The 25,866-nt window shown below is 37.9% G+C and overlaps 1 protein-coding gene across 1 annotated transcript in view; it reads left to right on the plus strand.

Annotated features, from left to right (window-relative positions):
- SCML2 (Scm polycomb group protein like 2) overlaps positions 1-25,866 on the plus strand; it is a 56,741-nt gene that overhangs the window by 20,629 nt on the left and 10,246 nt on the right. Inside the window, exons 5-9 of the mRNA XM_074929795.1 lie at positions 1,364-1,452; positions 2,806-3,049; positions 15,570-15,820; positions 20,613-20,745; positions 22,508-22,711. Coding sequence (XP_074785896.1) covers positions 1,364-1,452; positions 2,806-3,049; positions 15,570-15,820; positions 20,613-20,745; positions 22,508-22,711 — 921 coding nt within the window. The remainder of the gene's footprint in view (positions 1-1,363; positions 1,453-2,805; positions 3,050-15,569; positions 15,821-20,612; positions 20,746-22,507; positions 22,712-25,866) is intronic.

Here is a 25,866-nt window from a genome sequence, read left to right on the forward strand (position 1 = left end):
CAGTTGTCATTTCTCTGTCTTGCATATATGTCTTTTCTGGACTAGCTGGTTAGGAATATTGTGTTTCAGAAAACCAAGCATGTTTAGGTTGTATAAAGACTCCATTATCAAACCAGGGCTGATAATCAGCTCAGCAGTCTTCAGTTTATGACACCATTTATCAAATATGAGCATAGTATTCATTTAGGTGCTGCGTAGGTAGTTCCAACTTGAAAAGTGTTTATGCAACTGAATATAGCTTAAAGCTACTAGTTAAAGAACCATTATAGAATATAATCCCATTTTAGATGACTTAATGATTTAACTGATCAAGAATTGCAGATATGTTTCACCTTTCTAGTTACTTTTTTTTTCAAGAGAATTGTCGAGGCTCAGTTATGAGAGAACTCATCAGTTCCTGGCAGATTCTAGTACTATTTGCTTTGTGGAAGAATTTCCAATTTTTTCTTATGTCTGTTTTTCTGTAGAACTGTGCCAGACATAACTTCTAAAGACGCAGAAAAAATGTCCACTATGTCTGTTATCTTATTCATTACTTTGAAACATCCATTTGGAAAGTGCAGAAAGCAAAGGGATTTTTTTTTTTGTTTTATTTTTTAACTGGAAAGTAGTTGCTTCAGGGGGAAGATTATCTGGAATGAGAATGTTTTCAGACAAACCTTTGTTCTGCTTGAATAAGGTAGATCATCTAAACAAATTTGATTATAGTTTGTGCCTTTTATTCACTTGTTAATGAAGAATATTAAAGTAGAAACATCTTCCTGTTCATGTTTTCCAATATAATGCATGCATTTATTAAAATAATTGTATTTCAGTTCTTCCCTGTTACACGTTCTTTGGTTTTTAAGGCTATACTTATTTATTTATTTATTTTAATGGGGGTTGGAGAAGGAACGGATTGTTTGGTTTTTGTCTGTGGTCTGGTGAAAGAATTACAAGAGTCTTGAAAACAAAAAGGTATCTCCTCAATAAATGAGAGAAGTTGAAGCAGAGGATATTGTTTTAGAATGTAAGCAAAAAGCAGACCTGAAAAATAAACTAGGCGCTTGGGCTGGGGAAGTTTCACTGGGCCAGGGACTGTGTGGGACAACCTTATGATCTCCTGTACTAGAACTTGCATGTCATTAAGTTCTAGATGTTTATCTGTAATAGTACAAATAGCAGACATGTTGCTCAGAATGGAAATGTATTGCATGGCTTTCTGCATTGACAGTCACCCTGTTTGTTCCTTCTTGGCTACTTTTATTTTGGCCAAGTCCAAAACAGAGGGAATGAGGCATTAGTTAAAACAGACTTTATGTCCTTCTTCTCCTGTTTTATTTTACAAACTGGAAGTAGGGCTATTTTTTTGTTTGTTACTCAGGATTTCAGATGAATGCATCATCTTGGCCAATGTTTCTCTTAAGAACTCTCAATGGAGCTGAAATGGCACCCGCAGCATTCTTTAAGAAGGTAAGAAGAAAGAGACTGCTAGTAAACAACTTTCTATCAATTGGTCCATGGCTACATTTTTTGAATGAGGATGCCAAAATATTACCCTGTTGTCTGCAGCGTGGGAAGGCAAGACTATTATTTAAAATTACTTTGAACTGGGTTGGCAAGCTGCAAAGCTTGACAGGAAGCAATCTGCTTCTAGTCCTTTGAGATGGGCATCTCTTTTCCTGAGTTTTTTGTCTCGTGGATTTAAGATATGATACATGTCACATTTCTTAACAGCGCCATATTCATGTGATTTGTGCACAGGAGTAAAAAAAATTTTAGTGGGGAATAAGAGCCATCAGAATACAGTGGTGCTTAGAAGTGTTTTGTTAAATGTTTTCATTAGGCACATACTCATCATTTAGAATGTAGTGAGAAAGCAGTTGAAAATAGGAGAAAAAGCAGTTCAGTTTTTTAAACATGACTCGAGTAAATTATCGTGAAACATGAAAAAGGATATAAAAACAACAGTAATATTAAAATGACTTGGTTCGGGTTTTTGTTGAGGTGGTAAAACCCTGCTGTCACATGGAGTGACTTCATTTTTAATCCTGTGAGTGACATTGACAAGTACGTCAGCAAGTCAAACAATTCGGTTCAGACTTGCAATCACATTGCTTGCGTGTTAACTTTGTATAATTATATAATTTTTTGTTATTAGATTATATAAATTTTCTGAGGCATGATGAGCCATGCTTCCCAGTGCTAGCCTACCAGCACATCTGAGATGGCTCTTGGATAATGAGGTTCCTGAGGCTGAAGTGGTAATTCAGGTTCCATCAGGTCACAACTCCTGCTGTGGGGGTACACTTATGCTGGTCACTTGATTTTTGGTTTTCTTTTATCCTCTTGGAATTGGTCTAAGGCCAACAGAGTTAACAGAGGCCTATAAATAATGTCCAATGCTAATGAATTTTTCATGGATTAGCTGGGAGGTGAAGCTTTTACTAGACAGTTATCAGTCCCCAGAAATATCCATTCCCTGCAAACCTCCTCTTCTTTATTAGCATGTAATAATTTTATTTTAGTGTCTTTGCTGTCTTGCTGCCCAGACATAATGTATTGGGTGCAACCTATTGCTTATGTAAATACTTTCAGCAGGGTCTTCCTGTCATGGAGAATTTTGCTAATTATCCCAGCTGTGTTTGTGGGAACAGAATCTAGATTTGTGTAATTACAGAAGAGCAAAAGCAAATTTGAAAGATGAGTAAGTTTTCTTGAATGTCTGCTATAACTTTTTGAGAGTAGTGAGTATAAGAAGTAAGGATGTTGAAGAAAAACAGAGGCCATAGAAATACAAATATTCTACCGCTCTTACTTTTGTAGGAACCACCAAAACCTGTGCCAAACTGCTTTAAAGTTGGAATGAAACTTGAAGCTATAGATAGAAAGAACCCATACTTGATTTGTCCAGCAACCATTGGAGATGTTAAAGGAGATGAAGTTTTTGTTACATTTGATGGCTGGAGAGGAGCATTTGACTATTGGTGCAGATGCGATTCTCGAGATATTTTCCCAGTTGGATGGTGTAGCTTGACAGGAGATGCATTACAACCACCAGGGAGCAATGGTAAGATGACTAATAATATTGCTTAATTATTTTTTCCCTCAATTACAGCAGAATTTTAAAAACGAGCTGGCTGTATGCAGATAAGACTGAAGATTTGATTTGTGAGCAGCTGATGAGGATGAAATGTTAATTTTTCTGTATGTAGTTTAAGGCTAATAGGATAGTTTCTGGGAAATGATTTTTGTCTGTTCATAGAAACTCTGGGAATGTGTTTTATTTAATACTGTTAGGAAGGCTTTTGATAATCTTGGATTTTTGTGTGCTTGTGAAGAATCTTGGACTTAAACTAGATTTGCTGTTTGTATTATATTAGTTAAATGCTTCTGTTTAATGGTAATATATTGGCTGCAGCAGCACTTTATATTAAGCTAACTGCTAAGAAAGTGAAGTAGTCTTTGTTTCTGTGATGATTGAAGGTTTAAACTATATACTTAGTGTTTCTTCATACTCACAAAGTTCTGTCTTGAAGCTGCCTATTATGAATGCTTTATCATCTTCATGCTTTTAAGGATGTTTCTACACAGGCTTATAGAGTCCCTTTAACAAATGGCCACTGTGCTTTATAATGTACAGCTATCTGCCTTAGAAAGAAGGGAAATGGAATAAAGAGAGTTATCCCGGAATGTAATCCCTCTGCTATTCTGGGGACCTATTGTCATGTTTCCATAGTAAAAGGCTTTTCTGTCAAACTGTTTGGGCTTTTCTATCTTCATTCCCTTCAAATTTGACAGGAGGAGAGGTTTTTAAAGATGGGAACCATATTTTAATTAATTACTTTACTATTATTGACCAGAATAGTTTGTTCTCATGGTAAGCATTTTCACAGCTGGCATTAGGTGAATAAAGAACAAGTAGACCAGTGTCACAGAACTCTCACTGGAAGTACCAAAGGAACAGAAGCAAGAAGGCAAGAAATTAGTCATGTTTCCTGCCCTCTCCATCCTCATTATTTTTCTTAATCTTTTGTCAGCAGGTCAAGAACCATATGGAAAATAAAACAGAAATTAGTTCAGGGTACCTCTGCATCCTTGCCCTCACCTGCTTGTCTATAGTTACTGTCTACAGTTACTGTTGGTGGTCATAGTACCTCTAATCTAGTTTAGTCCGTTTTGACGGATTTCAGCAAGGGAACAACTATGTGTGTAGCTGTACTGGCAGATCCAGGATGATCCACCAGTACAAACCTGCAGTGAGAAGGCAGGAGGAAGTCAGGTGAGGATGATCTACGTTCAGTCAGAAGTCATCTGGTAGGTACCAAGCCTGATTTTATTCTTAATGTTTCTGTGCTCCCAATCCGTAAAGTATCTTTCTCAGCTTCTTCAGAAGGTTGACCTTGTTTTGACAAATCATGAATGAGATGTGTTATTATGGTAAGTTAATTTTGATAATTGTGGTGAAATAAAATGGCTTTATACAAAAGAGACTGTAAATAAGTTGGCCTAAAATTTTTAAAGATATTTTTCTGGCAGTTTAGATTGCTGAGTCCAATTGCATCTTCTGGAAAGAAGTATTATTAAATTGTTTAGTTTACTCCAGTTTCACTGCTGGAAAACCAACAATATTTTGCGATAATACATACAGAATGTTTCTTGCTGGATTAGTTCTTGATAGGGATCAAAGAGTTGTTTAACAATTAGTTAGTAAAATTGATTACGTATTCCAGTTGTTCAGGTAATAAAACAAACAAAATTCTTGGATATGTTCAAATTTGCTGAAGGCTTGAAATACCTACCCAGGTATTTTTATGAATTCTGTTGTTTTGTTGTGAAAAGGAATGACACATTAGGCATTAATAAAACCTGAAGCAAGGTTCTTACAGACTTGTAGTCAAAACTAAGAATTTTGGACATGTGTTAGAAACTGAGGGCAGAGAGGTGCAGGCTGGGGATTTTGTTATTTTTGATTCTAAAAGTGAGCCCAAAGTTAACTGAGTTTTATTAAAATTTTGTATGCTCCTTTTTACCCCATTCTGAGCATAAAGAATTTATTTTTTTCCGTTTTGCTTCATGTGCTTGTTTTTTATGTGATGTTTGTGCATGTTATATGCACTTGTTAAATTTACATAGCTAGGTGAAACATTTTTTGCGTTCAGGTTGTGTTTTGCCCTGTTATTTGATTGCTTTTGAGCCATTAAAGAACTGTAGTGGTAGTCCTTTGTTAAGATGTAAATAATAACTTCAAGGGGAGTGTAATCAAGTAATTTCAATTCAGAAATATGATAATGTTGTCAGGATTCTTCATTAAGTCACATTAACATTGACTACTCCTGTTAAGGAATAAAGTATGACAGGTAATATATTGTAGGGATTCACTTGAAATATTACAGTATTATTCTGGCCTGGACTTTTTTCCTGCAGGTTAGTTTAATATTTCTGCCTTGAATTACCGCAGTAGAAAGTGAAAATAATTGACTAAGTGTGGCTTAGATTTCAGAGCGAATATAATGAGAACTGTTCTTGATTTTTGTAACTACCTTTCCTGAAAGCATTTAAATGTGTTAAATCGCTAGTTAAAGGGCTGAAAAAAACCCCAAACCTCAGATTTTAGTGAACAAGCAAAAGCAATATCCTGCAATCTAAGTATGAAAGCAATACAAGATGCTTTAAATTTCATCTATATCAAGGACAAAAATTTCCTGCCATGAGACTTATATTTTTGCCTTTTGAAAGTATATTTTTGTCTAATTTTGCCTTTCAAAAGAGAGATGAAATGCAGTAAGGGAGACAATATGAAAATTAGGGAAGATTTTATTCCAGCTGTTTACTGTTTTAGCCTATTAGGATGCCCAGAGAGAATGTAGGACCTCAGTCATGGGGGTTTTTAAGAACAGTTTAAACACAGGCTTTGATGTGCGTGACCTTATTCAGACCAGATTATGCAGTATATTTAGTAGTATCTTCTGTAACTTGCATTGGTTGTAGACAGATAAACTCAGCAACTAATACACAGTTAATAACAGATAAAATGGAGGAGTGTATGAAAAGTTGTTTTTGACCAGTCATTTTTAGCATTCAGGCCTTAATCTTTGTGTTGATGTTTTGTCTTTGGTCCTTATCTGAAAATGTGACTTAAGTGGACCTGGCTGGGTGTCAGGATATGTGTACAGGGGTACAAAATGCAGCGTTCAGTATTTATACTAGCAGAAGCTGTGCTTAGTTTAGAAACATTGTAGTTTGTTTCCTTAGAAATATCTCTGATAGTAGTAATATATGTTCTGTGTGGTTTGACAACAGTGCTTGATGTTGGCTTGGCCTGCTGGCCCAAGGTTAGTATTTTAAGGATGCAGTAGATTGTTTTCTCTGTGTCTCTTGGTCACTTTTAGAGATACTTTTAGAGATGACTTGTCACTCAGGAGCATCGGTGTGAACTAAAAGAAAAAAGCTGGTGAAAGAATTTGGCATGATAATGTCTGTGCTGGATCAGTCTGAAAGACCAACTGCTTTAGCAGGCATTCTCCAGCAGTGGCTGAAAGCAGACGTCTGAAGAAGAGCATAAGCACATAGGAGAGAGGTTTGCAGAAGTATTCCTGATATCTGGCTGTCTACAACTCAGCACCTCCCAAGCCCAGAATAATGATTTTATGCTGAGTACCTTCTGAAGGAGCTTGATGTATTTTGTTCAGTTATATTTTGGAGACATCTGAACTTTTAGCACCTACATCATCCTGTAGTAAGAAGATCTGTACTTGAGTATATGTTCTGTGAAAAAGGAGGTATCCTTTTTCTTGCTGTTAGTTTAACTTGTTGTCCTCGTATTATTGTACTGAAATAGCTTCTTGTACTTCAGCACTTGTACAGGAAGAGACAGTAAGTAATCATTCCCTAGTTGCCTTCTTCATATCCATCATGATTTTGTAGACCTATATTCTAGCTTCCCTCAGCTATCTGTATTCCAGACTCATAAAATCCTGTTCTGTTTTCTTTTTTTGGGAATTGTTACGGGATCAGTTTAATTCCTCTTGCTCACCCTTGTTCTTCCATGCTGTTTCCATTTCAGCTATGGCATTTTTGAGCCACTGGAACCAGAAGTGCATAAGGTATTTAAGACTTAATGGCATAATGATGGTTTTGTTTTGTTTTCTGTTCCTTCTATAATTATTCATGAGTTGGTATTTGGGAATTTTTGACTACTCCTGAGCAATGAACTAATGTTGTCATAGAAATACTTTTTTTAATACTAAGATTTTATTTTTGCATGCATCAACTAATAGCCCATCATCGATCCCAGAAGCTGGATTATTTTGAATTGCTTGACTGTGAATTTAATTTGTTACTCCGTTTGCTGAGCAACTGCTCAGCTTTACAAGATCTTTTTATACATCTTTACTGACTCGAATAATTGTTCAGCAGTTGTTACCATATCATGCTTTACTCTTGTCCTAGATATGAATTGAATGGTACAAGCCCAAGCAGAGATCTCATCAAGATTTCTCTAGAGCCCTCTCTTGACTGTGGAAACACGCCTGTTTATTCCTGGCCACTGTAGGGTATTTTCCAAGAAATTCTTTAGAAGGACCATGAGGATCTTCCCTTGTATCTATTGCCAGCTAAGGATTTTTTTAAGAGACTGTGATGTGAGATCTTGTCAAGTGCAAATCCATGGACTACATCAATTGACTTTCCATTGTCTGCTTTCTTACTGACTCCTCCTTTTATAGAGAAAGGTGACTTTTCTCTACAAAAGCTATGATTGTTTCTCCCCAAATACAGCTTATTTATCTTTGGGTTCACTGTCTCTGTTCTGTATGAGTTTTTAGCAGCTTGGCCGGTACAAATGTCAGGTGTCCTGTCCATACCTTGCTGGCTACAGTGTTGGCATCACATTACCACCTTTTTAAGTCTCTGAACTTGAGGTGGTTTCAAGAACAAATTTCCACAATATCATCAGTAGGTTGGACTTTCATCTTTTCATTTCCTTAAAACTCATAAGTGCTGTATCTCCTGCCAGCTCTCTACTGCTTGTTTTGTCTCTGTTTCCTGACCTCTACTACTGGTACTTCGTGTCAGGAAACTTGTTTCAAATCACTGTGAAGAAGTGTTCAATAAACCTTCTTGGAGTGAGTATGAACACAAAAAACCAGTCAGCCTTGTTGCTTTATTATTATCTTCTGTGTTTGCTCATTCTGAAATTTGATCTTCTGTTGGGTCCATATAATTTCTGCTTTTGATATGTTTTAAAAAGGCTTTTTAAGTTGGATATCTGTTGGATGTTTTTCTATTAACTCTTTTTCTAGGCCAAACATATTATGCTTTTCTATTTAGAGACCATAATTTGTAATTTTTATTTTACTCAATTGGCTAATAGAAAGCTGTTACTATGACTAAGAATATTCTTGTATTGCACTGTGACTAGCTGTATCTGAGGCTTATAATTGAAGTAGACAGCAGATGACTGGAGATTGTCAGAGCAGTTTCCGTTTGCTGTTTCTGTATAAATTCATTTTACTATTTAGTCATTACACTTAAATGGCAGTTACTTAGGCAACCCACCTTTTTATTTATAATAGAAGTAAAATCTTTTCCATAAAAGAAAGAAAACAAAAGAACAACTGGGGACAAGCCATGTGGGAAATAAGTAGTTTCACCTGCAAAGATTGATTTCGGTATAAAGTAGTATCTATCATTTAGATGTGAACAGCATCTGGAGAGGGATCGGTTTCTGATCCCCACAGTTTTTTGAAGCTGGATCTTTGACAGATAAAGGTGATGCAAGAACTTGTGAAGGAGGAATGGCTCTTTGTGCTGTACAGGAGAGAATTTGGTTGACCAAACGAGGATGATGTAGTAATCTAAATAAAAACAGTAATACACTGTGGCTTTTATCTTCCTTCCTTCCTTCTCCTCTGTCTCCCCCCCCTTCTACATTGTGTGCCCTCTCATTGCTTTTCTCCCAATTCAGTGCATTTATTGTCAGCGAGAGCAATCTTCTTTCATTACACTAATCAGCGTGTGATGTTAAAGGTCTCCTTCAAAAGCTGTCTGCAGCAATATGAGTAGTATAGGCTCAAGCAGAGTTTTTAAAAGTATCTTATTTGTCTGTTTTACGATTTCTTAGTTTAGTTTTATTTAATTTTCAGACTTGTTCTCAATTTTATGAAGATTTTTCCAAGCTAGCTCCTGGAGATGCACTTCTCTTACTGATAATAAAATTATGTTGAAATAGCTGTGCTGTATTTTCAGCTGAGTTGTATATAAATGTGCTACATCAGTATAAACTTAAGTACTACTGTGTGTTTGCAGATGAAACAAAAGTGTTGAAACTTTAGACAGAGCTACAGTTAGATCTGTGAAAAGACTCTGTGTTGTTTGAAGTAGCCAAAAAAAATCAGATAAGCGTGGTAATTCTTAAGTTTCATTAAAGGAAAAAACAAATGCTGAAATGGTACAATTTCATACTGCTGGAGGTTTCATTTTTCTCTTGTTGCAGCCAGCTTCTTTTCATGAGCAGGTCACAGTAGTTAAATCAGGCACATACAGTAAGCAGATTTATGCTGTCTTCAGAATTGTACATGAAAAACTCCTCAGTGCTTCAGGCTAAAATCTGATTTGCCACATTCTCTCACGTTAAGCTTTTTTTATTTGGTATTAATATGTCTTGGCATCTTGCAGCAAGGCCTGGATGGTGCTGCTACAGGGCAGTAATCACTTAAAAAAAATAAAGGTTTTGCCTTTCCTAAAGCTGTGACCTTACTATAAGTCTGGTTTCCTCACCATCTTACCATGTTTATTTATAAGGTAGTTGTAATTTTCTTATAAATTGGAAGTACTTCAACACATGTACTTTTGATTGTTACACAGAAAATATTTTTTTATTTGCTCTTGTTCAGGTCTTGTGGATACTAATGTCCATTGCGGTCGTGTTGCTCAACTAGTGAATGAGATTAGGTGGATTTTTTCCAAATCTGTGTTAGTACATATAAACTATGTTAAGAATATCAGTGCTGTCATTCAGATATTAAGACAAAACAGATTAGTGCCAATTGCTCTGTTTCTCTTTTCTTCCCCTGAAACTTGTTGCATTTTATTGTTTCATTTTGGTCCCACCTTTCATCCTGCTGATGCTATGTGGGGAAAAAATAATGGTAACACCTGGGCCAAATCAATAATGATGGGGTGAAGAATCAGGATGTTAAAACTCTCACCTGATTTGTAAGAGCTAGACTTTGCCAGGCCTATTGACAAATTCAACAGCAGCACACCTAAACTGTCTCCAGGTAGCGCAGGTTTGTGTTGCTTTGATAAAATATGAGGTATTTACTTGTCCATTTTTAATTTTTAAAATCTTTTTGTGAATGTGGTTGCAATGGCAGTACTTTGTTGAAGGGTGAGACTAGAAGCTGACTTTTCACAGTTCTTGGTTTCTGGAGTGATCTTTCCAGGAATCTTCCTTTTGTTTTGCTTGTACCCCCCCACTCCTGCATGCCACCTGCCCCAGCTGGGCTATTAAAAGTTGGGTTTTTTGGAGGTGATATGTGTTAGTTTGGTTAGCAGTGGGCTTTGACTGATCTTAGTATTTTCACAGGTCTCTTCTGTAGGTGCTGGCTTGCCTACCTCTTGATAACGTGAGAGTGTGCTACAATGCTGCCTGGGGAAGTCACTAGGAAATAAATCTTTTCCTTTCCTCCGGTTTTGCTTGGAGCTTTACATTTCACCTTTCAGGGCTCTGAAAAGAGAGCTAGGATTTTTCACAGAAGATAGCAAAAGACTTCCTTTTCTTTCTTTCTTTTTTAAAACTTTTTCTTTGCTTGTGTTATACTGGTGGCAGAAACTAAAATCTAGAAAGAGGAAAATTGCAAGCCATAATGTCCATGTCTTGCCAAGGTGGATGTTGAAGTTTCCAAGTGCAGTGTCGCTTTTTAGATAGCAAAATGATGACTTCTAACTGATTTTGTATCATAGCAACATATCAATTAGTATCTCACAGCTACCTCTTAACCAGAAGTAATCCAAACACAGATAGAAAGAGGTGGCATGCATTACAGATACTTATGCTTTTGTATGGTGCTCTTGTTCAATTGAGACATAAGGACATAAATTTTTATAATCCTTGGCAGTAAGCTGTTTTGAAAAATTGCTAATTTTTTCCACCTCCTTTGCCAGTTGTCAAAACTATCATGATAATAACTTACTGTATTAAATAAGGTTAATTTTACAGTTAAAATCCCAGGCTAGAACTGAGGAGGTATTTATTATACTTTGCTGTGGAATGCTCACATGGATTTAGGGTAAGTTGCTAAATCTCTTCTCCTTGTATTTGTTATCTGTAAATGAGAGAAAGGCCAGGTTTTTATATTCTCAGAAGAGCATTTGGCTTGTGTCTCAGAGGGGGGCATAGGAAAAATACTGCAGTACAAATACGAGTTGTTTCTGTCTTGAAAGAAATGCTAGTTTAAACACCAAATTACTGTTTTTACTGTCCTAATTGGCACCTCCACCTAAGACAGCAATGCTGTGTTCACAGAATATATAGCAGAATGGGCTCCTACCTTGCTTCGTGTAATCTCACTTCAGCTTTTTTAAGTCTTATCTTGTGACACTAGCTGAATAGCAGATTGCTAATGTTTAAATATTACAAATCTGAATCTTTTTTTCCCTTTCTTGCCATAAAAACATAGAATGAAACCATCACTGTGGATTATTTGAGGGAATTTTACTAATTAGAATTGCATGAGAACTCAGGCTTCTGAGTTGTCATCTGTCCCATCCCCTTCCCAAGTGCTGAAGATTTCAGTAGCTTCAGATTTCACAGTTGTCTTAAATATCTGACTTACTCTGGCAAGATCTTGGGGATAACATTCTGGGGTCAAATTTTGCAGCCCTGCATTGTGGCTGGGTGGTTTTTCTGCTTCTACAAGCAGAATTTGAATCCCTCATCTGAAGTCTAATCTTTCATGTCCTTCTCATGCAAATGAGCTCAGTTGACTCCAGTGGATCTGCTTGTGCGAATGAGGACTGAGTTGTGACAATGTATCTTTAGGCTGTAAGTTCCAAGGTACTGAATGTGGGGTTTCTCTTACATACGTTGCATCCGAAGTTTATAGGTGTTGGGATTCTCACAGAACAGTTTTGGGGAAAAAAAACGGAGAATGTTTGAATGAGCAGTAACTGAAAGTATGAAAGCTGTTTGTGTGTTGCATTAAGGTAGTCACCGATAGCCCTCACTAACATGACAGTATAACTAGAGCTCTGTGAACTTTGGAAATGCTGTTCAGTTGCTAACATTACTATGGCAAAGTATGCTTGTATAGTTATTGAGGTACAGTTTTTGGGTGTAAATAAGAGACTTGGGAAAGAATACTATGCAATGCATCCCACTCCTGAAATTGGAGTAGTGGATATTTGTGTAGAAGAGCAACTCGACACAAATGCTTGATTTTGTTTGTGCAAATGAGAAGGCCTTTGTGATGCAAAGCAGCATCCTGAAAAGGCAAATGTGCTTTTTTGGTTGTAAATATCCCAGCTAAATACTGCAGTAATTGCAAGCAGAGCTTGGCATTTTTCCCCTCTATTCTCTTCATCGTTATATTTTAACAAGTTCTCATGAGACTATTAAAACGTCTTAGTTTTTGGAACATGTGGCCTAGTGGGGGTAACTCTGTCTACAGATGCAGTGGGTTGGCAGCTTGATTTTGCATGTCTTTTCATTTCCCTCCAGATCCTGTGACCCAGCGTAACCTTTGGTCTCCCTCTGAAGGCCGGGGTGAAGGAAGTATGAGCAGGTGACTGATGATCACTGTCAATACAGCCTGCAGACAATATGGGAATTGCTTTAGCAGTCTCCCACTCCCTTGCATTCCCCCCATCCTCTCTTAAATCAACAAATGCAAATAGCAGCCTCCTCATTTGCTGCTGTCTCTGGGAGGCTGACCAGGCAGCATGGGCTTTGTTGCAGTCGTGCCTATTGAAAACGGCGGCTTCAGCCCTAGGCAGAAGGAAAAATACCAAATGGGACCTGACCCCCCCCCCCCCCCTTAATGGTTAATACTGCTAATATTTGGTCCTCTGCGTATACAGGTAGGAAGATGCTGAGATAAGGGTACTTGATGCGTGTGGTTCAAGAGGGCAGCCTAAAGTGGTTGGAGCTGTTTGCATTGTTACTCTTTGTCGGGTAAATGTTCTTCTGGAAGGGAGCAGGGATTGCCCAGTGTCCCTAAACTCATACCTGTGCTCCCACAACCTCTTGACATTGCAATTAGGTGTGTATTTAACCCTAGCTGTGTCTTTACTGTGCAAAATAGAAATGCATTTGCTAGATTTCAGCAGAGTCAGAGGCACAAAGAATTTACAAAACAACATTTCTTTAAGAGGTTATGATTGTTTTCTTAGTAGCAGTAGTTGTATGGCACAAATAAATAAAAATAGCTGCATTTTACATTGGTGTGAGCATAATACAGAACACAACATGTAGTACTGTATTGTACAGCATGCAGTTGATATTGTTTTGCTTTCCAGACATACAACTTGACATGAGTTGTCATTCAGCAATTCGGAGATGTAAAAGTAATGCTATGCCAGCATTTGGTTAAAATTCTGTTCATCTTATTTTAAGCCATCATTGCACATGAAAACAATTTTTGGCATACATAAATAAGAGGAAAGTGATCACTTTGCACATCCAGAAGGTGCTCCTTCTCAGATACCTAGGGATATCATGTCTGTGTTTGATGTATTAGTATTGCAACCAGCCATAATGAAGAGATTTCTTCTGAACTGCCATTTAGGAATATTAGATTAGTAACCAAATCAAATAGCAATGTATGTAAATGCACCTACAGCTTTAAAAATGTCTGTTGGTAGTACTTGTATTTTATAAGAAGTCTGTTTGAAGTGTGTATTTCATCTTACCATGACATTTTCTATTGCAAATACTTAATCACAGTTAACTCCTGAATGAAAAATTGTAATAGTTGTAAAGCTAGGTGCTGGACTGTTACGGTGAATGTCACTCACAGAGCTAGACATTAAAACTGTTACTCAATCTTTAAGTATGTTCTTTTCTCAAGATTTCATTTCAAATGTATCTTTGATTTTTATTTCATGTTTTATTTGCTTAGCAGAAAGCCTCAACATACTAATGTTTTAGGAGAAGAAATATTCCAAATGTACAAAAGTCCAGGAAATTAACTATTAGCAGGCCTCTGTGCTGCACTTTCAGTCAGCAGTAGTGCTTTGGGTCAGGCTCTAATGATTGACACAGTCAAAACCTGCTTGAACCCTATTTTGCAATACTTGTAAGTTGTGTCACATTAAGTTCATAGGTTTAAGATTAGGGTAAGTCACGGGAGTTTCATCTTCGGTGAGATGCAAAAGGCAGTGGTAGGGCAGTGTGATACTAGAAGGCCATCTAATTTTAGTGTAAAGGCTTCACTGTTCAATTATTTCAATGTTGTGTGTTCCTTTCCCATACCTTTCACAACAAGGGTGGTTTGATGTCACAGAATCTCCCGTTTTCATCTACTACTTACCTCTTCTTCAACTTAAGTGTCTGTCTGCTTACCAAGAATCAGACCAACAAAATAGAAATTTGGGACTTCTGAACTTAGTAATTGCTTTTTGTTGGCCACGGATGCCGCTGTAGAATGGCGTGATATGGATATGTCCTTATCCGTAGGTTTTGTTTAGCATTCTGGTGTTTTAATTTGTCCATTGCAGAAGGAATTGTTAAAATAAAACTGTCAGTATTACTTCAGGTATGAGTTGGGTGAAAGAGATTGCTAACTATTATAGGAAGTTCTGTTCAATGAAATCTGATTACATATTGCAGTTTCACACCAGATGATAAAACAGTCACATCATATACATATAGGATCAATTTTGGTCTGGGATGGGAGATTCAATAAAGAACCGCTTGAGTGTAAAGAATGAATAAAAGTGATACTTTGTGTTTGACTTTTGGAAGTCCTTCCAAATAAAATTTTTAGTCTGGATGGCTCCAAGTAGAACAATTTGGGTATAGTTATATGAACTTAACTTTCTAAACTGTCATCTTGGACAAATGCTCATTAATACTACTTTGCCTATCATCAGTTTCTCCTGTTCAGTGGGATGATTTTCTTTGCTGCTCAGAACTGGTTTGTAGCTCCCTAGAAGTAGTTGGCATGTCTTGTAATTGTGGAAACTGCTCTTAGAGGAGAACAGATGTATTATGGGCTGTACAGTTTGTCAAGTATTTTGAAGGCCTTCTTGACAAATGGCACATTATAAATATCATAATTAAATTATAGGAAGCATTTATAAGGTGAGTGGATTAATTGTTTTTTTTTTTTAAATTTTTATTTGAATGTTTTTCTCATAGGAAAGTCCCACTAAATGAATGGGCATAAAGAGTTCTTTCTTTGGCTTTAATGAAGTTATATAGTTTCATGCCAACCACTTAAGTTCAAAATATCCAAGTATATTTATTTTACAATGTAAATTGTGCACTACCTTTTTATTTTTTTAAGCCTTTGTTAGAAGAGTTGCTTTCCATCGTTCATTTTGAGGTTTTCCCCCCCTTCCCTTTTGTTTTTGTTTTTCCTCAGTTTCCATTACAAAGAGCAGTGCAAAAATCCAATCTTCCCCTTCCAAAGTGACCCGGCGTTCAATGCAGTCTCCACAGAAATCTGCTCCAGTACCAGCGCAACGGGGCAGGAAACCAGGTCGGGGCAAACCCCCTGGACAGTCTGCAGTTCCCAAGAAGGGCAGGTCTCCTAAAAATATTCCCCTGACAAAAAGCACCTCTCATACTGAAAATATTAAAACGAGGAAAAAAAGTTTAAAACCTGGAAAAAAGGTTAGTCCTTATCTACTACTTTACTTTATATTGCAAAATTTTGTAGTGAGATTTTTTTACTTATTATTTTTTAGTTTTCTGTCTTCTCTTCAGCCTTCAGGGCTTTACTGTCTTCAGCAACTGATTACAAGAAATAGTCTAGAATAGCTATTCTGGAATATTTCAGTATAAACTTCTGTGGATTATTTTATTCCGGAACAAGATTATGAATTTATTTATGGGTGAGTTGTTGGTGTTGAAAAATACTATTCCGGAATGGCTATTTCCAGTAAAATTACAAGAGCCCGGAAAGCCTTTAGGCTTTTTTGTCTGGATTATTTTGTTACTGAAATGTGTGTATGTGTGTATATATATATATATATATTTGACATAATTTTTCTAAATTTATTTTTTTGTTTTGTGCTTAGAAACAAAGGATTAGGAACAGTGAGGGCTTTGTTGCAGAATTTAGGCATCTTAAGCATACAGCTGGATTTGCCAAATGAATCTGTTGGATACCCCCTAATCCTGGAGATACTAGCATGAAGCAGGAAGCTTTTTTCCCAGCAATACATTTCTCCAGGTGTGGACCTAATTCTGCCCTGGTGTGAAAGATGTGATGCCTTTCTCCTTGCCAAGCTGAGTCAGACCTGGAGCACTGGCAGCTGCCTTCAGCTTTAGCTCCTCTGGAGTTGTTTGATCAGGTACAAATCGGCACTGCTGTAACCATTCCCTTCCCACTCCCATGTGACACCAACACTGGTGGGTGAACAGTACCAGAGCAAGCTAGTTCAGGGAGCTGAATGGGTAGACAACTAACCCACATCCATCTCTCTTTCTTCCTTCTTTGTCTGCGCCATCCCCAAAAAGCACAAGTGCTACAGCTGCTGCAGGGAAGGATTGAATCACAGCAGGGCAGATTCATAACAATTTGAATTGCCATGGCAGCACAGTTTATTTTCTGAGGCTTGCTCACCCACTGCAGGCTGTCAAAGAGGAGTAGCAATCCTGCAATGCCTTTCCCCAACTTGTCTGTCCCTGTGCTTCACCCTCCTTTGCGTTAGCACCACTGGGGAGTGTGGGGCATTAGTTTTTCTGGAGTTTTTTTGTTGTGGTGTTTTTGTGGGTTTTTTTGTTTTTGTTTTTTTTTTTTCTCTTTGCCCACTTAAACTGAAAAGTTTCAAAAAATTGAAATTTTGGGGTCTTTCTCCCAGTCTGGATCACTGTGGGCTATGGATATATTGCTAGTGATGTGTGTGGGAAGGAGTGGAGTAATGGCATAGGGGGGACTTCCCTCCTCAGTGATAGTGCTGATCAGTGTAAAGTGCTAGTGAAATAACCTAATTAGAACATATCCAGAAGACTCTAATATGAAACTGGAAGCAGGTATTGTGTTGAAATGATGACCACAAGGTAAGAAATTATTCTAGGGACCAGAAATTGAAAGCTGAGCGCTGGTTCCTCTGCTGCCTGCTCCTTCCAGTCAGGCATCCAAACTGGTAGGCTACTGATGCAAGTGATCTCCAGCTTTATGTCTTGCTTGGTGTATAAAAGTGCACAGAGACACAGATTAAAGAGGACAAAGGTGCTCCTGTACAGACTCAGCTGGTGAATGGGGTGTTCTCTGTAAGTCTGAGGGGCTTTAAAGGAGAGCATTGAACACAGGACTCCTATCTCTTAGGACATACTTGGGTATGAAAGGATGCTCACTTTCATCCAAGAGTCTGTCCTCTGTGTCTCATGAAAAGGAAATTGAGAGGCATTATGTATCCTTTGAAAGAATAGTTGGAGGCGTCTCACCCTTAAAGGATGCTTCTGGGCTCTAAAAACGGGGTGTCTGAAAGTGTCTCCTTGGGGCACTGCATTTGTCACCTGGTCTGTGTGAGGTGCTTGGGGGGATTTGCTTGCAGAATAAGGGTTTCTGCTGATACTCCCTGTCTTGAGGCAGTGAATCTGAGGTACCTCTACACACTCCTGATTTCCTCTGTGGGACCAGGCAACTAAGGGTTAGGTTTTGCAGAATCTTGATTTTTTTATCTAACTTGGGAGTTTTACTACACTAACTTTTGCATTAAAAACTTTCATGGATTCTCAAAAAGAGCTAATTTTTAAAGGTTGTTATTGCTTTGGTACATGGCTAAACTGCCAACATGTTATATATATATGCAAGCTCTTCTTTGGACTGTTACACTTGTTAGCATAAGGGTGAAGAGAAGAAGTGGCCTTGTGGGAGTTCTGCACAGACAGGGTATATATTACATGGAGTGCCATATACGGCCTGTATACCGTACAATATATACACAAATATAATGCAAGTGGTATGTGCCTAGAGATTCTAAAGTACTTTTTTAAGACTGATCCAAAAAACTCTCCAGATTTCAGGCTAAGTAATTGTGCTTCAGGCATGAGCTGGCTATGTGGTAGTTCAAAACCTGTGTATTTAGAGAGATTGGTCTATGCCTGATGCTCTGTAGAGTTGTTTGACTTTGCCCTTTTAAGTTTGTTATGCTGCAATGTTTATCATTGTGCAGGTATTAACTTTTATTATACAGCTAGGCCCGTTGAGCTGTTATGTCCTTTTTCGTCCTTATTTAAAAGTTTTCTAAGCTTCTCTTTAAGTATGAGATGCATGTTGGGTTTTGTTTTCTGTTTGTCTCTCCCAGTTTTCACTGTATGTTTTTACTCTCATAATGAAGAAGAAATCTCTTTACATCCCTTTCATTATTTTTAAAAGTACACTTTTATCCTTCCACAATTTCTTGAGAAAGTGCCTTGTTCTGGGTGTGGATCACAGCCCTGAATTTGACCCCACAAGAAGAGAGTTTTTAAGCATCAGGGTAAAGCCTGTGAAGTTGGCTATGTAGCGCCAGACTGTGAGCACTGCTCTCTGCAGGCAAATGGAGCTGGCGTGCCCTCCCAGCTGGCAGGGGCCAGCCATCAACACCCTGACCAAGCAAACATGCTAAGCCCTGCTGGGAACATGGCCTGCCTCGTGAATCAACGTGGCTTTGGGATCGCAGTTTGCTGCTCATCAGTTTGTGGTTGCAAAATTAAAACCTCAGCTGAGCAAGCATGGTGTGCTGTATTTCCAAAACACATGTTCTTTCCTCCTGAAGGAGAAGGTAGGAAAAGGCTGGCTAGCCTCACCACACTTACATGTTAGTATGGAGGGCAGATAGTTCCTCTGTGCTACAGTTAAGTGTTTGTATTTGTTTTCATGCCTGTGTTTCTCCCATTTCCTCTTATTTCCCCTCAACTCAACCACCTGTATTTTGCAGCATGGTGACAGACAGTTGCCCCCCTAAAGAGTCCCTGTTCCAGAGGCGCTTTCAGGAATGTCAGACTTCAGATCAAAAGCTCAAATGTTCCAAGTGTGTTTTTGTTCTCTGTTCTGTTAAGGATAGGGAGACGCCTTTCTGTCACCCTGTGACATAGGCAATTCCTGACAATTAATCCATCACTACTTGATTCAGTGTCTGACCTGGGCCACTTTGTTTCATTCACAATGCAATGCTAAGACTTGGAAGTCTATTTCTTATGTTCGTGGCAATTCCACCGAGTGCCATATTGTCAGGTAGTTTCTCCAGCCAAACCTATCTTCTCTGAGCTGTAAGTGGCATAGAAATTTTCTTTAAAGTGCCCCAGATTTCATAAGAAAGTCAATTTATTCTTTATAGGTGTTGTGAAGAAGTACTGCTGCTATTAGGAAGGTGTATATTTTGATTGCTTTCTACATGATTTTTAATATATTATTTGGAAAATACACTGCTTCTAAAAGTGTAAACGATGAATACTGCTAAATGGAAGAGGGTTTCGCCTCCCTTAGCAACTGAATTTTCACTTGACTATAGATCAGTTTTCGCACTAAATCCTGAGCACATGAGTAGTCAAGTCTCTGCTGCCTTCAGCAGTGTCAAGACCGTGGGTAATCTCTTACATTCCTAATTTTTTTGGTAGGCAAGAAAATGAGAACATAATATGTTCTCATGCAAGAATAAATGGGGAAGGGAGAGATTATGAGCTTTTCTCCCCTTCATTATTTCTTTTATTTCCATGTATTTTCGTAGAATGTCAAAGCACATTAAAAAAACCTTCCTTGTGCATGCCTCTTTTCTAAACCCCAGTCTGAACTAATTTACAACAAAATTCTCCTTTCCTCAGGTGGAATATAAGGCACACTGACTAATTTCTAAATCTTTGTGCTGCAAACTCTGGTTGTCTGCCATATGATAAGCTGCAAATAAGTTTGGTTTGGGAAAGGAAAAGGTTTTGGCAACCCACATGACTGGATTGTAACTACTGGTTTATTTGATACCTCGTGTAAAGCACCAGTTCCTGAAAGTGATTACTTGAGTATTTCAGCCCCTTTGAAACAAGCTGAGGGAAAACCTAGGCACACTGTAAAGTTGACACCTAAGCATGACTCAAGCTTTATATGGGAATATATACACAGCCCAAGTAACTGATTTTGAGTTGTGATAAAGCCAGATGATGGGAAGGGCATGTACTGGGAAATAATCCAAAACACCTTTTGTGTGCTTCCTAAGATTTAGAAGGGTCATGAATTAGTATATAAAGCTCATTCTCTTCCCACTTTTTAGATAGAGCTGGGTTCCTTTTTGAGTAAGTTGTCTTCCACTGCCTTACTTAAGTAGCTGTAAATGCAAACCATCAGTTTCTGGAATTCCCTTCCTGGACTTTATCTCTCTGCTGTGTGTAGTACTTTTGTAATAAGGTAACTGATAGTACAAAGGTTTTGTAGACTCCTTAAAAAACATTAAATATTTTGACTTTGTTTTTTTTCTCTAAACAGAAAAAAGTCTTGCCAGAACAGCTGACTCCTGCATCTCCTTCTCCTCATTCTTCTGAGGGGGACAGTGGCACTACGCAGATACTTAAAGATGGAGTTAATTTGTCAGGTGCAACTGCATCAGTTATATCCACAGGTAAAAGACAAAGAAATAAATTAATGACATTTTTATTGTGAAATGGCTTCCATTTCAAGCAAACTACTAGTGTCATTTTATGGAAAATGTGCTGCAAACTTACTACTGTAAATCATTACCTAGCTACCTTACTCTTTGAATATACTTGTAGGTGCCAGTGTTCTTTGCAGAACTAGTGTTTTGATGCCTGCATTATAGCAAGAAGTGCTGGAGCACAGGAGCTTTTGATAGATCTGATAGACCTAGCAGTTTGTTCCTGTCTGAAGGAGGAAACTACACTTCTTTCATGTCTGTCCCACTCCTTAATGTATGAAATTGGAATAGAGGTAGCTGAAAACCCATACGATATTCTGATGTCATGCAGACTGTATTGTAACCTAACAAAATGGAGATTTTATAGCCTTACATTAAAAGAAACAACTCAGACTGTTTAAACCAAGTAAAGGCAATCAGAATAAATACTTCCCTTCTTCCTCTTACGTTTGTTTTTGAAATATAGTAAAATGTATCTTGAAAAAGGTTGGAAGAAGAGAAATAAGCTACTTAATGAACTAACTCATTGAGGAACTTGTAACCCCGTAGTGAAACAATTTGTATGTTGTCAACTGAAACCTCATAACTTTCTAAAAACTCCATAAATTATGATAATATTGGTTGGGGTGCTTTATTACTGTTTTTACAATAGAAGGTGTCAGACTCTTCTCACTCCTACTTCAGTCATGGATGAGGGGAAAATATGTATGTTTTTGCTAAGAAAATAAATCTTTCAGGAGGCAGTTGGTTTTGAACCCAGACAGAAGATGCCATGAAAACTATTTTTACTGATTTGTATCTCTGATTATTTGTACAAATAGTTTCCCTCCAGTCAGACATCAGAGAGTGAGCAGATATGCACGAAGACAGAAATATTTCACTTTTAAAAATCCAGGGTTATAACTAAGCCCAAATAATACTACAGTTCAGAAAATATGGCAGTCTTCTGTATAGCAGAATACTTAGATTGTCTGCTTCATCACCACAGATCCCATGTTTTTCTGCCTTGCTGTTCCTTTTGAAAGACAGTTTTGCATAGTTTCTGTAAGAAGTCATTTCAGATGACCTATTTGATTGTTTTGTGCTAAGTTTTAAACTGCCTTACAGTGTTTCTAGAGAAGTATGTTTATTTTATTTAGCAGAGAAGGCCAAGTTGCAGTGTGGAAACCGTACATTAGTGGTTTGGGGCTTCTGAAGGTACAGACCTTCAGTAACCATTATATGTGCAGACGTTAATGTTATATGGGTGCTTCAGAGTGAGCGTCGGTGGTAAGTATATACCATAGGGTTGTCTTTGTAGCAGCTTCTCTAATAGGAGAAAATTTAGGGTAGTAACTTGGTAAAGCCAGCTTTTTAGAATCGCATCTTGGTAGTTTAGAGTACCTGCCAGTAATTCTTACCTTCTTGGAACTAGTGTATGAACAGACATTAGTCAAAATAAAAGATATGCACAGATTATGACAGCTTTGTTATGTTAGTGTGGTAGAGAAGGACTTTAGAGACCCAAAAAAAGTGGGTTTAGGACTCAGACAGGAGGGAGAACCTTGAAAGAATACAGAGAGACATGCTCTGAAAGTGTGTATGTATGTATGTTCAGCTTCTTGAGTTCACCAGTACATTTTTTCCTCAAGATGAAAACTAAAAAGAGAGTTTGCAGTTCTAACTTGGAAACATGTCTTAGTTCCTTGGAAGTAAATATGGCTCACTTTTTTTTTTTTTTTTTTTTCAGTTTGTGTTTATGTCAACAAGCATGGAAATTCTGGGCCTCACCTGGATAAGAAGAAGGTTCAACAGCTTCCAGATCACTTTGGACCAGGTCCTGTCAATGTGGTACTTCAACAGGCTGTACAGGCTTGCGTGGATTGTGCCTATCAATCCAAAACAGTCTTTGGATTTCTGAAATCTGGCCATCACGGAGGGGAAATGATAACTGGTATGTGAAGATGTTCTGTTTCTTACTTGGTTACGTACTTGAGGTAGGGCAGAGGAACTGAAGTAGCTGCAATGAGTTTATATCACTTTTGTAACTATTTCAGCACAGTCAAGAGCATATACTTGTGAACCTCTTTACTAATAGAGTGTTGGCAGAGTGTGTTTCATTTCACTCTGGGTTGGGGATGATTTGAACAATTCTGTAAATTAGAGTTTATCAATAGCAGTGGTAAATTACATATATGTGTTACATTCTTATACAGTTAGATTCTTATACTAAGAGCTCATGCACCTCTTTTAGAAGCAGTAGCCAAACATTTGTCAAGTAAACTCAGTACAAGTGAAATATCAGCTTTATTAATCCAAGTCATTCACATGATCTTATCCGTACATAGTGTTTGTGTTCTTAATGCCTTAACCAAGTGGGTGAAAAGTTTCAAACTAATCTGTTTAGCTTCCAGACAAGTGATTCCACATGCTCAAGTTGCTGCTTCTTCCCTTCCCCCGTCCCCCAGAACTGTAGTAGTATCTTAGGTCAGTGTTCATCCACCTATGTCCCCTATTATGGAATAGGTTTATTTCTGCTACATATTAATGACAGGTCTACAGATAAATTATATCTCAAACTGAATAGCTGCTGCTTGACTTTTTTTTCCTTCTAGCTAGGAAATATTCTATATAACAGTTAGCACATCAATTCATAATTCCATCATTGGTGATAAAAAGACTTTGTGTTACTTTAATCTCCTTACATTAATACCAGATGTGAAAGATGATTAGTGGAATACAGGTTCAATTAAATCCTCATAAAGATGTTGCTGTCTAACAATATTTAAAAAGCAGCACCCTGACCTGCATATAGCAGAACTACAGTATGCCTTCCTTATGTGTCCCCATGAGTTTGTTCACAGAATGGATGCTGCTTCTCTGCTGTGTAGTAAAGGTTTAATGGCATTGTATGGGTGGTTTTGAAACCCATATTGCTTTTTTTTCTTTCAAGATATATGAAAATTTATTACATTAATACCTTGCTGTACCTAATCCAGACAAATCAATTTTCTTGAACAAAATACACTGAGATGTCCATTGACAGTATTTTGTTTGTGATTGTTTATCACTAAGGACTAAATTGTAGGCCGGGGCGTATCTGGGCGGTGACAGAGTAGTTGAAAATAATTACTTCACAGAGGAGGAAAAAAAATCTGAATTGTTATGTAGTTGTGGTTTGTTTACATTCAAAAAATCTGTACAAAAAAGAATTGCTGTTCTGCACCTGGCTTCACCACAAAGCCTGGATTCAGAAAAAACAGATCTGTAGCCCTGGATTTAAAGAACTTGGTGATGTGGACTGCTCCTGAAGCAGAGACCTCATCCAGGTGATAGTGAGCCACAAGACCCCTGTGGGGTTCTGGTGTTCTTGACCTCTTGCCTTCTCATCTGCTTGTCAGACAAGTTGCTGAGAAGCGGGTGAGAAAACACTCCCTGTCATTTTACCAAAAATTTGTGTGATGTGTTTTGAGAACCACAAAATGTGACTTAGGTTAATATAGCACATTACAACCAGCTGTGCATGTGAACAGTAAAGAATAGGAGGAAAGCTATGGTGAAATAAAATGAGGAATTACAGGATGAAATTGTGAGAGTGTCTGCTTGTAGAGCTTTTGTTTGAAAGTGGTTTTGGAGTGTGGCTTGTTCAGGTATTTTTCTTTCATGATGAGTATTATACCTGCTCTAGGAGGAAACTGTATGCTGCTGAGGATGTGGATAAAATAATCCTGCTAGAATACATGTGAATAATTAGCGGGTTCTTTTGGTTCAACTGCCAAAGAAAATCATTGTTTTGAATAGAACTGAGTTTACGATTTTTCCATCTTTTCCTACTCAAACAAAAGCACAAACTGTTTTATTTTTGCTTGATGCATAAGGTTTCAATTCAAGCAAATATAACTGAAAGGAAATTAAAGGCTTGATTAGCAAGCCCACTAATGGTGGTGCTGGTGTCAGCCCCTTTTTTCTCCTTGTAGGGCAGAGTCTATGACGTTTGGTGGGATGAAATAGACTGAGGCTCAGATAAATTTTCTCAAGCAGAGAATTAAAATCAGACTCTTGGGTGAGTTTCTTCACTATCAGACAAACACAGTTCTCTGATAGTTTAGCTCTCAGACTTTCTCCTGGTTAGAACCTGGTATTTAAAACATACTTGCACAATGGAAGATGAAGAAATGAGAATGACAGTTCATCCTGGGGTCTGGGATTGCACAGACAAGCTCCAGTCCCTGTTTATTTGTCATTAAAGGTTGAGGTTATTGCACCTCAGAAGTACTCCTTTTTATTTTTTTCCTCTAGTATTTATGTGGGAGGTGAGAGGTTTATGTTGTTCCCTAGCAGAGCAGACCATTGAGCCTGTGGATCTGGATCTCACACCCTTGGTTGAAGTTCTCATGGTTGCCCTTGGGTGTTCAGAGTATAAGGAAGCTGTGTTTGCACTGAATCTTTATTTGTGGATTTTTCCCATGGTATGCCTTGCTGGGGCAGTCCTATTGCCTTGGCTGTTTCTTGCTTTACCCTCCTGACAACTCTAAGATAATAATGTTCTTTTCAATGCTTCTTTTCAAAATGAGAAATTAAGGCATGGAGAGTAAGTGATTTCCCCAAGGTCACATAATAAGATCTGTAAGGCTATTATAAAGCATTTTAAATTTTTGCTGTAGTTGACTACTACCTTGCAGTAAATTTGTTAGATCAGGCTGTGCTAGATCTCACAGCCCATTTGCTCACCAGGACTGGTTGAGTTCCAAGCAAAAATTTGCCTTTGGAGACCCCTTCCCCAAACAGGAGGTAGAGGACCTCGTGTCTGAGCCACATGTGGGACTGTGAATCATTTAGCATATCGTTTGAACGTTGGAGCTGGGAAAACTGAATGGGCCATGGAAACACATTGGTCCTAGATTTGTCCCTGTAGTACTGACCCTTAAACTTTAAGCACTTGCATTTTGTCAGTCTGTCATGAAAGCAGATGAGAGAGGTAGCACGTTGCTGTTGATGCTAGCTGGTTAACTTGCATTAACTAATCAGAAGCTTCTGTACATCAACAGTATAAGTAATTGACATTTCTGATTTCCTCAGGAAGCCTAAAATATGCTAAACTTGGGTGTT

This window comes from Athene noctua, chromosome 1, assembly GCF_965140245.1.
Source record: "Athene noctua chromosome 1, bAthNoc1.hap1.1, whole genome shotgun sequence".
NCBI classification, from domain to species: domain Eukaryota; kingdom Metazoa; phylum Chordata; class Aves; order Strigiformes; family Strigidae; genus Athene; species Athene noctua.